Source organism: Alosa pseudoharengus, unplaced genomic scaffold (genome assembly GCF_046254945.1).
Source record: "Alosa pseudoharengus isolate Yale_2024_CS ecotype anadromous, Long Island Sound unplaced genomic scaffold, YU_APseudo_1.1 YU_APseudo_1.1_scf_20, whole genome shotgun sequence".
Lineage (NCBI taxonomy): Eukaryota > Metazoa > Chordata > Actinopteri > Clupeiformes > Clupeidae > Alosa > Alosa pseudoharengus.
Genome location: NW_027468664.1, coordinates 27458205 through 27470554, shown reverse-complemented (window position 1 = coordinate 27470554; position 12350 = coordinate 27458205). Strand labels below are relative to the sequence as shown.

The 12350-nt window shown below is 44.6% G+C and overlaps 2 protein-coding genes across 4 annotated transcripts in view; one reads left to right on the top strand and one right to left on the bottom strand.

Annotated features, from left to right (window-relative positions):
- pnpla8 (patatin-like phospholipase domain containing 8) overlaps positions 1-11815 on the bottom strand; it is a 26125-nt gene extending 14310 nt beyond the window's left edge. Inside the window, exons 1-9 of one of the 3 annotated variants that reach the window (XM_076296990.1) lie at positions 10479-10567; positions 10060-10353; positions 8763-9948; positions 8317-8466; positions 7448-7599; positions 6448-6542; positions 5879-6050; positions 5626-5683; positions 4457-4651 (exon numbers count right to left, since the gene is read on the bottom strand). In XM_076296990.1, the coding sequence (XP_076153105.1) occupies positions 4457-4651; positions 5626-5683; positions 5879-6050; positions 6448-6542; positions 7448-7599; positions 8317-8466; positions 8763-9698 (1758 nt within the window). In that variant the 5' untranslated portion in view covers positions 9699-9948; positions 10060-10353; positions 10479-10567. Of the gene's footprint in view, positions 1-4456; positions 4652-5625; positions 5684-5878; positions 6051-6447; positions 6543-7447; positions 7600-8316; positions 8467-8762; positions 9949-10059; positions 10431-10478; positions 10568-11523 lie in introns of those variants that run through there. The other 2 variants (XM_076296989.1, XM_076296991.1) reach the window with 2 other exon arrangements.
- akap14 (A-kinase anchoring protein 14) lies at positions 10197-11150 on the top strand. The gene has a single exon (XM_076297211.1). It carries the CDS (start codon positions 10197-10199, stop codon positions 10710-10712), a length of 516 nt encoding a protein of 171 aa, XP_076153326.1. The 3' UTR covers positions 10713-11150.
- Positions 11816-12350: the final 535 nt, after the last annotated feature.

The window sequence follows — 12350 nt, the reverse complement described above, 5'->3', positions numbered from 1 at the left end:
GTGTGTTGTGTTTGCTTTGATAGTGTACGCACTGATATGACAATATTTCCAGATCTTTTTTTTTTAAATAAATAAATAAAATATGGTTCTGCTAAAATAGGCGTCTGTCTTCTGCTATATTCAGATATCCACGTAAAGAATATAGGCTGCAGCTTTTTAGAGAACACACTGGATGGGCGTTATTCCCTCGAGCGTAACTTTGCCTTAAATATCCCTCTGCTGACCCTGCCTGCCCACACCTCCAGTGTCCTCAGCTTGTGTCCAAACTGTGTAGCATCTGGGCAGGAGCTTCAGGCGTTTAGCATCACACAAACAACTTTGAAAACTTGTTAACCTCTTCAGCAACAATGTAAGGTTCTAAAATTCCATGTTGAATTCAGAGCCATATAGATAGATCTATCTATAAGGCTCTGGTTGAATTCAATGAACCCAGGGACAACAGATGTAAATTAGCCTTGTGGCTATAATCTGGCCCAATTGACAATTGAGCATTGTCCCTGTGAAATTAACATCAAATAAATAAATAAATAAACCCAGATATTCTTTAGAACGTTCAATTTCCAACATTCCCGTCACATACCGGTTTAAGGGTTGCAGAAAGTACAAGCACTGATGAAATGTAGCTCTTTGGATGGATGACAGTGTCTGCAAATGGGCAAAATCTTATCTTGATCTTCTTTAACGCCATGATCAGAAGTGTGTTTTGAAGTCACAACAAACGTTTGTGGATACAGGGGAGGGGAGTTAGATCTTGTCGAACAAACATTGACAACTTTTAAATGGCACAATTTGGAATGATTTCACTCACTCTTCAACTGTAAGGTATTCACGAGGTGTTAAACATCTGCCTCTGCCAAATTCGCCTGCACCTTCCATATTGTCCTACGGAAGGTTCTAGAACACAAGGAATTCCAACGCATGTTACAGTACGCATTCACCACAGTTCTTTCCCATCATGTCAAAAAGTGAAAAAAAAAAAAAAAAAAAAACATTCTAATAGTCGTAGATTAAGATAAATGTCACCATCTATTTTTTCCACAACAAGTAACAGCTTTCTGGAATCTGTGGAGCAGCTGCAGGCTAAGTGGGGGTTGCAGGGAAGTGAGGGCTGGTGGTGGTGGGGACTACTATACAAAAGTGGCGGCAATTGTGTACCTGTCAAATGTGCGGTGCAACGGTCATACTCATAAATCAGCCGCATGGAACTTTCCAGAAGTCCCATCTGCGCAGTGCTGAATGTAACTCATTCATCAAGTCTACTGGACTTCTGTCTTATGCTCTTAAACGCAGACAAGGGCCACTTTGTGGACGAGCCTGTGTGAGGCCGGTGGCAAGCCGCAGGAGCAGACGCTGGCGTATGACACATCCTCCGACAGCACCAGGGGGAAAGTGAGGGCTGGGGTGATTAATCCTATTTTTTTGCCCCAGCGAGAGGACATTGTGACTTTGGCTGGGCTTGGCTTCGGATTGCCTTCAAACGACTGGCTCCCCCTTGAGTGCATCTCGGGTGGGTGGCTGAGTCAGAGGAGGTGAGGGTTGATTAATGCCGGGATAATGCTAATGCTAACATGAAGTTGTGCCAGGCTAGCTAGTTGTGCCAGCCTCGCGACAGCAGACCGTTATGAGTGAGTGTGCCAGGCTACCCTCAATAAGTCGTTATGAGGGAGAGAGTGAGTGACGTTTTTGGACAGCTGTTTATGCTACTTTTTGAGAATGACCTCACAGTGAGTCATTAATCTAATCGGAGAGCATGCTTCCTCAGGACCTGGGTATAAACCTCAGTGTCTGTCCTCACTTCTAACCATCAGACTAGACTGTCTGGGAGTGTTTCAATGATCACAAAAGCGAAAACTGTCACAGAGGCATCAGTCATTATTTATTTAGCGTGCAGCACAGGATTACTTTGCAAATCAGGAGGATGGTTTTGGCACAGATGTAGCCAGGGTTAGGCCCAGTCCTCTTTTAGACCCAGTGGGTCCTCTGAGATTCCCTTGAGTCAGTCTCTATGTAAACAACAACAACAACATCAACAAACAACTCGGGATGGAGTGTCAGCAGACATATCTGAGCAAGTCTGTTCCATAAATACTCCCTGAAGAGGAGAAAGACAATCAGTCCACTTTAGAGCTGATGACGCCACGTCCTCCAAAAGAAAAAGACGCTTAAAGTTTGATGCTATTTCTGTGGCTGTCAAGACACATACACGTGCACGCACGCACGCACGCACACACACATCTCATCTCTCTGAAAGGGACTATAATTAGCTTCAACTCCCTCCTGATTTTTATGTAAAGGTGATGCTACGCAGGGAAACTTTTTGTGCAGCAATGTTATTGTCCAAACGACTATGTAGACAAGAACATTAATCATCAGTGGACAACTTGCCGTGATCATCGATCAGACCATTAGGAGCTAGTCATCTGACTGCCCAGCGACTAAAAAACCTGGCCCATTGTATATGAGGTTGAAACTCTCAGCAAAAAAACAAGTACCTCAATATTTCACATTCCGCACTGGCTTGAGATTTTGCTATACGAAAAGCACTAATGAGCTCATTACTAAATAGTCTCTCACAGGTGGTCAGCATCAGGAATTCCCTTTCACTCCCTTTCAAGAGGATATAAAGGTACCACTCCCACTCCCACACAGAGGTTGTAGTGCGACTAAGGACAGAGACCTGGGGGGGGGGGGAATCACACTTTGATATTTGCACACGGTGTGGAGAAAATCACCCCAGATAAAAGAAAATCACCCTCTTAGTCCTCATCTCTTGAAACCATTTAAAACAACACAATAACAGAGTTGATTCCTATGCCCCTTGGCGTCAATAGTCAATGCCATTTAGCGCCAAGATGGCACGCAGTTATAAGCCGTAAACGGTCCTGAACTGACTAAAAGGGTCCAGATCCTGCCCAATCAACAATGCTACAGTGCAGCATCAGAGGTAGTCTAAAGCCGTTATTTCAAGGTAAAATAAACTGCAGTGTTTCCCATACATTGACTTATATGTGGCAGCCCACCACCATATCAACATTGACCACCACACAATGATTTTCCAGGTTGTACTAAATTGTGCTTAAATCTGGTTAGCATCATAACCACACTGTGCTAATTGTTAAAAACTGTTGTATTCCAAGTTAATTCTGCAAACCAACAACCATAAATGGAATTCAATTCTGTGGGAAACCCTGAACTGATTGGGTTGCTTTAAAGGCCACTGCAGTAGAGCCCTACTGGGACAGCTTGCCTTACTGGGAAGGGGTTCTCCTTCAGAGTGACCTTGGCGAGGCTTTTCCAGGCAAGGCACTTTTAGCTAACTACTATTGATCTCAGGACAAAGAGCTAGGTGTTCCTGTTTGAGACTAATTGCTTCAGAGCAATCTACCTAAATATAGACAAGAGAATAGGCACCAGTGGGCGGGAGGGCAAGGAGCAAAGGGAGTTGTTGGAGTTAACAGCATCTGAACTGGTGAATTTACACAACCCAGAGTGAGAAGAGTGTGGACATTTCTAACACGCATACTGGTATTAATTGATAATGCCACAAACACACAAAAAAAAGAAATGGACCAAGCATGCACTAAACAAAACTAAATAGGAAGGACACACAGAGAATGTGCCGAGTCAGAGAGAAAGAGAGAGAGAGAGAGAGAGAGAGAGAGAGAGAGAGAGAAAGAAAGAGAGAAAGAGAGATAGAAAGAAAGAAAGAAAGAAAGAAAGAAAGAGAGAGAGAGAGAGAGAGAGAGTCCAGGCCCAGGACTGAAAGGCCTCACACCAACGGGAGTTGCTTACCTGATGGAGGCCCATTTAACGTGCCACCATGACCCTCTAAGTGGGCAGACCTAAACTGACAAGGGTTTTCAAATGTGCTGCTGTCTAACATCCCCAGTCCAGCTCAGCAGCTCTGCTTATCTTATGAGATACCACGATATGGCACCCTCTGCCAAAACTGGCTCCCCCTGGTGGTGGGGTAGCGGTTAGCCTCCCCGTTTACAACATTCAATACCCACGGGGGGAGTTCACAGTTTTGAACAAATTTGCGCAATGTCATTATGATGCTAACGGATTTAATCACGATTTAGCCAGTCGTCTTCTCTGCCAATAACAATCCTTGCAGGATTTTTTATGTTTTCATTAAACGTGCATGCAGGTTTGTTGGGGGACAGAGACACAAGGAGAGGCTGTGCAAAGGTGCACATAGCTCTACAATGAAAGGATTTCATCCCATTCAAGTAGTAAAACATAGATCATTGTTTGGTGGTCAGTGTTGATATTGTGGTGGGCCGCCACAAATAAGTCAATGTATGGGAAACACTGCTTTGGATTAAACTGTTACAGACTTTTTTATCAACAGTGCTCTGCAGCATTAAGTACCTGTTTTGACACCCCCCAACACACACCCACACCAACCAACACACACGCACACACACACGTCCCACTCGGTGGTCCCACTCACCTGGTGCAGGTCGTTTCCCAGCATGCACTCCTGGAAGAACCCCGGGGCGGCGGAGGAGGCGCGTATGGCTTGCCACATTTTGTGCTGGCAGCCGCCCAGGTAGTGGGAGCGCACACCGGGCAGCATGTTGTAGTTCCTGAACACGTAGGCCTTCAGAGGCAGGCCGCGGTTCACCAGCGTGCTCACTGCTGACACCTAGAGGACAACACCAGGGTTCCCACTCTAAGACAAATGTAAAATTCCCTGACTTTTCCTGACAAAAAATCTAAATTTCCATGACCTTCTACATAATAAATGGTACAATATACCGACCAATGATTTCGCGTAGCGTTCAAGAATCTTTTACTTTTTTAATGTGGAAGATGAATAAATGGGCATTGTATAAACAAAGTTGGACTAACCACAACTACTCAAGCAAGCAGTAAAGCTAATAATCAGATATACACCAATTCTGAGTGGAAATATATTTGTATTAATGTATTTCGGCAAGTAAATTTTGAACTGCTACAAAATCCCATGATATTCCATGACTTTGCCCCCGAAATTATAAAATTCCCTGACTTTCCACGTCTGGAATAGACTTTCTAAAATTCCATGATATTCCAGAAATTCCATTACCCGTGGGAACCCTGCAACACAGTCTACTGACTCTGGAGAATGTATGTGGGAGATGGCGAAGATGATTTTAAAGACCAGCTATCCTATTTCATTGGACAATTCACTGTTGTTTCTAAAAACATGTTTTACTGACGGCTCCTACACACAGCTGCGTGCATTGCGTTGCTGGAGACGCATCCCATTCACTTTACATGGGCTCACGTCATCCGTTGCCGAACTGAATTGTCGGTCCGTTGCGTCGCGTTTCTCCCGTCGCTCACATTGAGAAGTTCAGCTGTTGCTGCACCGACAGACGGCACCGGCCAATCAAGCCAATCGACGGACGGCACCAACCAATCAAATTACGGTTATACTTCAAGTCATTTGCATGTTTGCATGGCTTCCGTCGGGAACAACCACTGGCATGCGTTGATGGAACGCAACTGTGTGTAGGATCCGTTAGATCGCCAGAAAATAAATAGTTCTTTCAAGAACTACTTTGGCTGTAAAAAAAAAAAAAAAACCTACTGATGTACTGGATGGAATTATTGTTTATGACATTTGGCACTTACCTTAGGACATTTCGGATTCTGGGCTGTGTCAATCATGAGACCATCACCCATTCTCTCTCTGAAAAACAAACAAACAAAAAACACACACATGCAATCACCACAGAGGCTGAAGATACCTCCTCCACAAACAAAGCTCAAATACAAGCAGACACAGACACAGACACAGACACAGACACACAGACACACACACACACACACACACACACACACTCCCTCTCTAAGGGGAATATCCTTTGACCACAGCACTACTCACTTCAGGATGTTCTCCCAAATCTCGCTGTCGTAGTACGCGTGGCTCCATCCCATCTTCACGGTTCCCACAATGAGGTTCTGCTTGAAGACATCGGAACCCAGTTTCCTATACATCTCCTCACATTCGTCCAGGGGGATCTGGAACACCCCTACCATGAAAGCCAAGATGGCACCTAGAAAACAGAGGTCAAAGGTTAACCATTAGAGGTCACTTGAACAGGGCTCTACAGGAACAAATTTCACAACAGACTGCTTTTCGGATAAGCAACAAATGCTAAGCTAAGAAAAATGACTATGTAAGAGGAGAACAGACAACAGATATAATAAGCCATTTAATCTATCTATACTGTGTGTGTGTGTGTGTGTGTGTGTGTGTGTGTGTGTGTGTGTGTGTGTGTGTGTGTGTGTGTATAAAGCAAAGCTTGAAAAGATAGAATAAATAACTTATGTCTGTTCTCCTCCTACAGTCATTTTATATATATATATATATATATATATATATATATATATATATACACACACTTTTTTTTAAATCACTAGATGGTTTTTTAACAGTACAGAGTGCTCTACCTGTACTGACTCCACAGATGTAGTCAAACAGCTGATAGATGGGTTTGCCTGTCAGGATCTCCAACTTACGCAGAGTCTGCAGAGCCACCAAACCCCTGAAAGACATCCAGTGGGTTAATGTGAGATCAACATGCATGTACAGCAATCAAAAGAATCCACATTAACTGTCGCGAAAGACATGTTTTAAAAGACATGACCTTGGTGAAAATAAACATAAAGAAATAAATGAATGATGTTAGCATTCATTTATTCATCAGAATAAATCAAAGAAAGGATTAATTTGAGGCTTTTGTTAGATGCCCTTACGTTACATAGATACATGCCCCTATTGTAACCATTCTGTTTCCAGTAACACACACCCTCATTAAACACATATCCCTTCAGCATGGAAATAATTGATTTGGAAAACAATCATCCATGACGGTTTCATTTACAAGCACGGTTGTACATGCAAGCCTAAATACAACTGTACATCTCAATAGAGTACAATACTACTGTTCTATTACTGCGGCATGATACCATCCAGCTAGGTAATAAAACATTGAAGGTTTTCGGAAGCAATATCTGGTGTACAGCCTCTATCCTCCATCCTGGCTTTTGAAGACCCAACTCTTCTAACAACCTTCCAACACTTTTAACAAACTATTATACTGAACATGCACGTACTGGTAACTGAAACTGATCATTAAAACTTCTGCACTCTGGTGGTAGTGTTTATTGTGATAGTATTTATTGTTACCAAGATCTCTTCTGCATTGTAGCTTTAATGCTATTCTTCATTTTGGTAAGTGGCTTTGGATAAAAGAGTCTGCTAAAGGAATACATCTTTATCATCTATATCTTGTGTTCATACATTGTTTTTATATTGTGTTCTTTATATCGTTATTACTATTTTTGTGATTGATAGACTCGCACAAGAATTCTGACGCACATGTACTTGTACCTGAGCCAAATGGCAAATAAAGATGCTAAATGTAAATGTAAATGTTTTTCATGACACCTGGTTCCTCCTCCGTCGATGGACAGCACCCTGATGCCGCGACCTTTGACCGGGTCTGTGTAGCCCACCACGGCCAGTGCCTGTCTCACCGCAGCCTGCAGGCTTGGGTTCCGCGCCTGCCTGAGCTTCAGCAAACACGGGATCACTCGCTCCTGCAGGGCGAGAGGGACAGAGAGAGGAAGAGGGGGGGAGGGAGAGAGAGGCAGAAAGAGGGAGAGACGTGGGGAGAGAGAGGGTGAGAGAGGGAGGGTGATGGAGAGAGAGGGGGCGAGAAAGGGAGAGAGAGGGAAAGACGAAGAGAGGGGAAGAGAGGGCGAGAGAGAAAGAAATAGGGAGATGGGGAGAGAGAGGGTGAGAGGGAGAGGAAGAGAGAGACAGAGAGAAAGATAGAGAGAGATAGGGGGAGAGGCACAGGGAGAGTTAGGCTCCAGCACAACAGTTTGCTTGTTTCCTACAGAGTCTGTGCCCAGGAGCCCTATAGATTTGTTTTGTTAGGAGAATAAAATGCACTGATGCTTCCATCTTTGTTATTCACAAAGAAATGTAGTTCAAAAATGTGCCAGTCTTGGCCAGTTACTGTGAGACTGGTCTCTCACTCACACATACGTACACACCTCTCTCATCCACACCCACACACACACACACACCTCTCTCATCCACACCCACACACACACACACCTCTCTCATCCACACCCACACACACTCCTACCTTGACAGCCACCCCTCTGGTCTCCCACTCACACACACACAGACACACACACACCTCTCTCGCCCACACCCACACACACTTCTACCTTGACAGCCACCCCTTTGGTCTCTCACTCACACATACACACACCTCTGTCGCCCACACCCACACACACTCCTACCTTGACAGCCACCCCTCTGGTCTCTGGGAACTCCATTAGATGGTAGCTGAGGTCTTCCACTCGGCTCACGGTGACTTTCACGTCGGTCACTTTCTGCAGGGCCTGCACCAGAGCCCTCGTCCTGTTGTCCACACTCGCACGTGCTATGATCTACACAACACAAACATATAGAATATATACAGTATATAATGTAAATACATATACATACTGTATATGTCTCCATTTCACTGCATTTGTACTTGTCACCACGTATGTGAACTTGAACTTGAACACATAAGTAGGACTGTGTATTGGCAAGATGCCGATACAGTGTGATTTAGTGCCACTTATTTTATCATAACTGATTATTATTGAACTATTAGGCGTTACCAATTAATTAAAGAAGGAAATTGAGGAGTTATGGAAGGCCACTCAGTACAGATGTGGTGGGTTTGTGGACGACCTACCCTCTCTCTCTGAGACAGCTGTCTTTGGGCCTTGTCCTCCGCCTCCTTTTCCTCTTTGCTCTTCTCCTTCCCCTCCAGTGAGGCCATCTGGGCCGAGGCGGCCGGCTGCTTGTCCTTTTTACCCGAGGCACTCTGGGAGTCCGCCGAACGGAACTTGGGGACCAGCGGGGTGATGTAGCTGCCCACAAAGCTCTGCACGCTGGGCCTGGGGTAGGAGAGGTAGTGGCTGATGCCCCTCCTGGGGGAGGCTGGCGGCACTGGGGCAACATCCTCCGGCTTGGGGGACACTGGGGTGGTAGGAGGAGGGCTACTGTGCTCGATAGAGGGCAAATCAGGGGAAGTCTGCATGGGCATTTTCCCCGCTACAGGCATCAGGACCGGTATATGCTCCTGGTTCAGAGACGGGTGTAGGTGAGGCCTGGGAGCTGAAGGTTCTTGGCTTTTCCTTTGCTGGGCCCACTGGTTCTCTGCTGGGTCCGGGGGGGCATCAGTGCCAAAGTAGGTGTTGACGTGCTGGGAGAGGTGGCTGTAGGTCTCGTCCATGTTGGTGGAGAACGCAGCCGGCTGTAAGCGCTGGAAGGTCTGCTTGGCCACCGACGACGACACAGTGCCGGCCTGAGAGGCCAGGCTGATTTTCAGCTTCTCTCTTGCCTGGATTTGAGGCGTTTCCGCCTGCTCCGGAACTTCCTCCTCGTGCATCTTCTCTCGCTCAGGCTCCTCCATGGCGACGGCCGATCGAACTGCCGTTGCGGTCACGGCAACAGTTGCTGCCTCCTGGTCACCAGGGCTGGGCACATGGACCTCCACGGCACCAACGGTGGCAGTGGTGGTAGTGCCGGGCCTCAGCCTTGTGATCTTAGAGAGGAAGTCGGTTCCACTCACCGTTCCGCTGACTGCTTTGGAGACGGTGTCCAGCGTGGTCCTAATTCGGGACATGCGTCAGCTCCTCCAAGGGCCTGCACTGGGACACTTAAAATGAGACAGTTTGTCTTGCCTCAGATCGCCATCACTAATACCCAGCTATGGGTTTGGCTGTTGGATTTGCATCTTTTCACAGATAGAGAGGTATGCTTCTTCTTTGAAGTAACTGAATTACTATTTATTTCTCTGCATTCCATTGGGGAAAAATCCACAAAGTGATGGCTGAGGATCTTCTGCAAAAATGGATTCTATCATGACTGGACGTCTGAAAATAAAGAAAAACATTTACATTAGGCTACATCTCTAACCAAACACACCCAATATAAAAATAAAAAAACCACTGTCATGTGCGGTCACTGACTAGGACCCAAATTACCTGTTTACGGTCACCATAGCAACTGACAGCACTGCTGATAACTTCTCCAGGTGCTAACGCTAACCGATAAAGTCTGCAATACCTGAAACTTAAAACCTCAAGAGCCAAATACCGATACTTTGTTTTAACAGACCGTCATGGAGAATTCATCCGATATAGTTGTGAGAGCAAACGAACTCGTCAAAAATGTCATTGAAACAGCACAGACCATCGTGGGCTGCAGACCAGTGGACCAAGGTGCCCTGTCTGACTACAAGATGAAGAACATTGATTGGGTAACCTGCAAAGATTTCACTGTTGATATCGGAAAAAAACAAATTGAAGAGTATATTAGCACATGGGAGATTGACTCTAGCTGGCTTTACAGTCTAGTATTTGTTCATGAGATTGAGTTGGAGTATCATAAACAATATAATTACAGAGCACAGTGGAGCGTCCCGACTCGAAGAACTCCAATTCCTAGGGGAACAGCTTGTGTTTTCTTCGTCATCGAGATCTCAAAAATCAAACCACAAACACTACCGGTGGAGGTCTACTTCTTCGTGGAATCAAACAGATTGATACATCGTCCAGGAAAGACGAGGTTCAGGGAGAAGTGGCTAAAGGACGTCATCGAGAGCAAGGCTTTTCTTCAAGACACCGTCAAGTTCTGACTTGACACCACCAAAACAAATAATAACTGACTGATCGTTGCTGGTGACAGCTAGCACTAGTGCTAGCTAACAGTTAACATGTCAACAAGGTTTTCCTCACATAAGCTAACGCCCATGGGCCTGCCATAAACGGCATGTGTATACTAAATGTTTCTTTGTATTAAACTTAAGATGTTGTCAACACTAAACTGTATGACTCAAGTTAACTGTTGTCAAAGATTGTTATAACGTTATAACAAAACGCTGGTATCGAAGGCGTCAGCCGTAATGGACGCAACTTGGCGCCGCAGTATTGTTGCCTAATAAATATGGCTCGATAAGCAATTAGCAGCTATATTGTTTTGTGTAGATAAAGTCATACTTTCCATGTAACAGGATGCTCTGGTGGTGATAGATAGATACTTTATTGATCCCCAAAGGGAAATAAATATTAGTGTAGCTACCGTTAGCTAACCTCGATTCCACGTCGTTGCACTTCTAATGCAAGCTAAAATGGTCCAGCGCTAGCTAAATTATCCAAATCTCTGTGCTTTAAATATTTCATTATTGTAATGGTTCGACTGACTTTGAGCTCTCTAACATCAATTCACTGTCAGTTCTCCAAAGAAGGTTAAAGTCATTATCTGATTGATGATCAGCTAACTATGCTAATGTCACTGTATCTCTAATGCGAGTAGGCTAGCTAGTACCACATCGACAGTTTTTCACAGACAGTTAACTTCACATTGGTTTAACAGTATTTAACGTTATTGAAGGGACCCTTACAACAACAATTCCAATGCGTTAAGAATAATGTGTGATCAAAATATACCTCCATGCTCCTTGACGGTGATCAGAGAAGGCGTTGTTTAAACCTCTGGATGCAGGTGGATGTCAGCTTCCAAGCCAGCTAGCTAGCCAACGTAGTCAACGTAGCCCACGTCAAGTATCGTCCAAAGTATCCCGTCTTATCTCTCCTACCATTGTTGTCCATGCAAATTTACATACGCCAGTTTCCCAATGTGTATACGAATACCTTTAACACATACGTTTTACTGCATGGGTGTGTGCTTGCTTCAGAGTGACTTATCATTACTCCCCAGTTCCCATTTAATTACACATGATGCAAGGTTTTGTTGTCAAGCTTTGTAGCAAGAGGCCAAAAACTGCATGCAGGCCTAGCCAGCCAGTATCCTTTCCTCCCTATTGATGGTAGGCTATGGCACCCTTAATTGACCTTTTGATATTTACTGCAATATTGTCACACCTGATCTTCAACCTGATTGCTAACTAAATAGCTGTTGATTTAATGAAGACGCAATTTTCCATGTGTACCCAATGAGTTCACCTTACTAGGCTATGTTATTTCAGCCTTTTAAAATATCTCAATTGCATTGAATTACTAACTGTTGTATCAGCAATCAGCAAGTCAGTCAGTCAGTCTGATAGTCAAATCAGTCAATCACTCAGTCAACCAATGTCATTGACAGACAGATTCATTCAATCAAAAATGAAAGATATGTATCTTGTTTTTGTTGTGTTCCATTTTGAACACTAGATGGCATCAGACTACATATGGGGCATGAAGGCCATGACAAACCTGTGACTGGGCATGTGGTGCTATTTTCTGTTACAGGATATGAAACATCCTATATTGTT

Excerpts from the sequence above, each read along its gene's own strand:
- akap14 (XM_076297211.1), top strand. The coding sequence starts at position 10,197 with ATGGAGAATTCATCCGATATAGTTGTGAGAGCAAACGAACTCGTCAAA.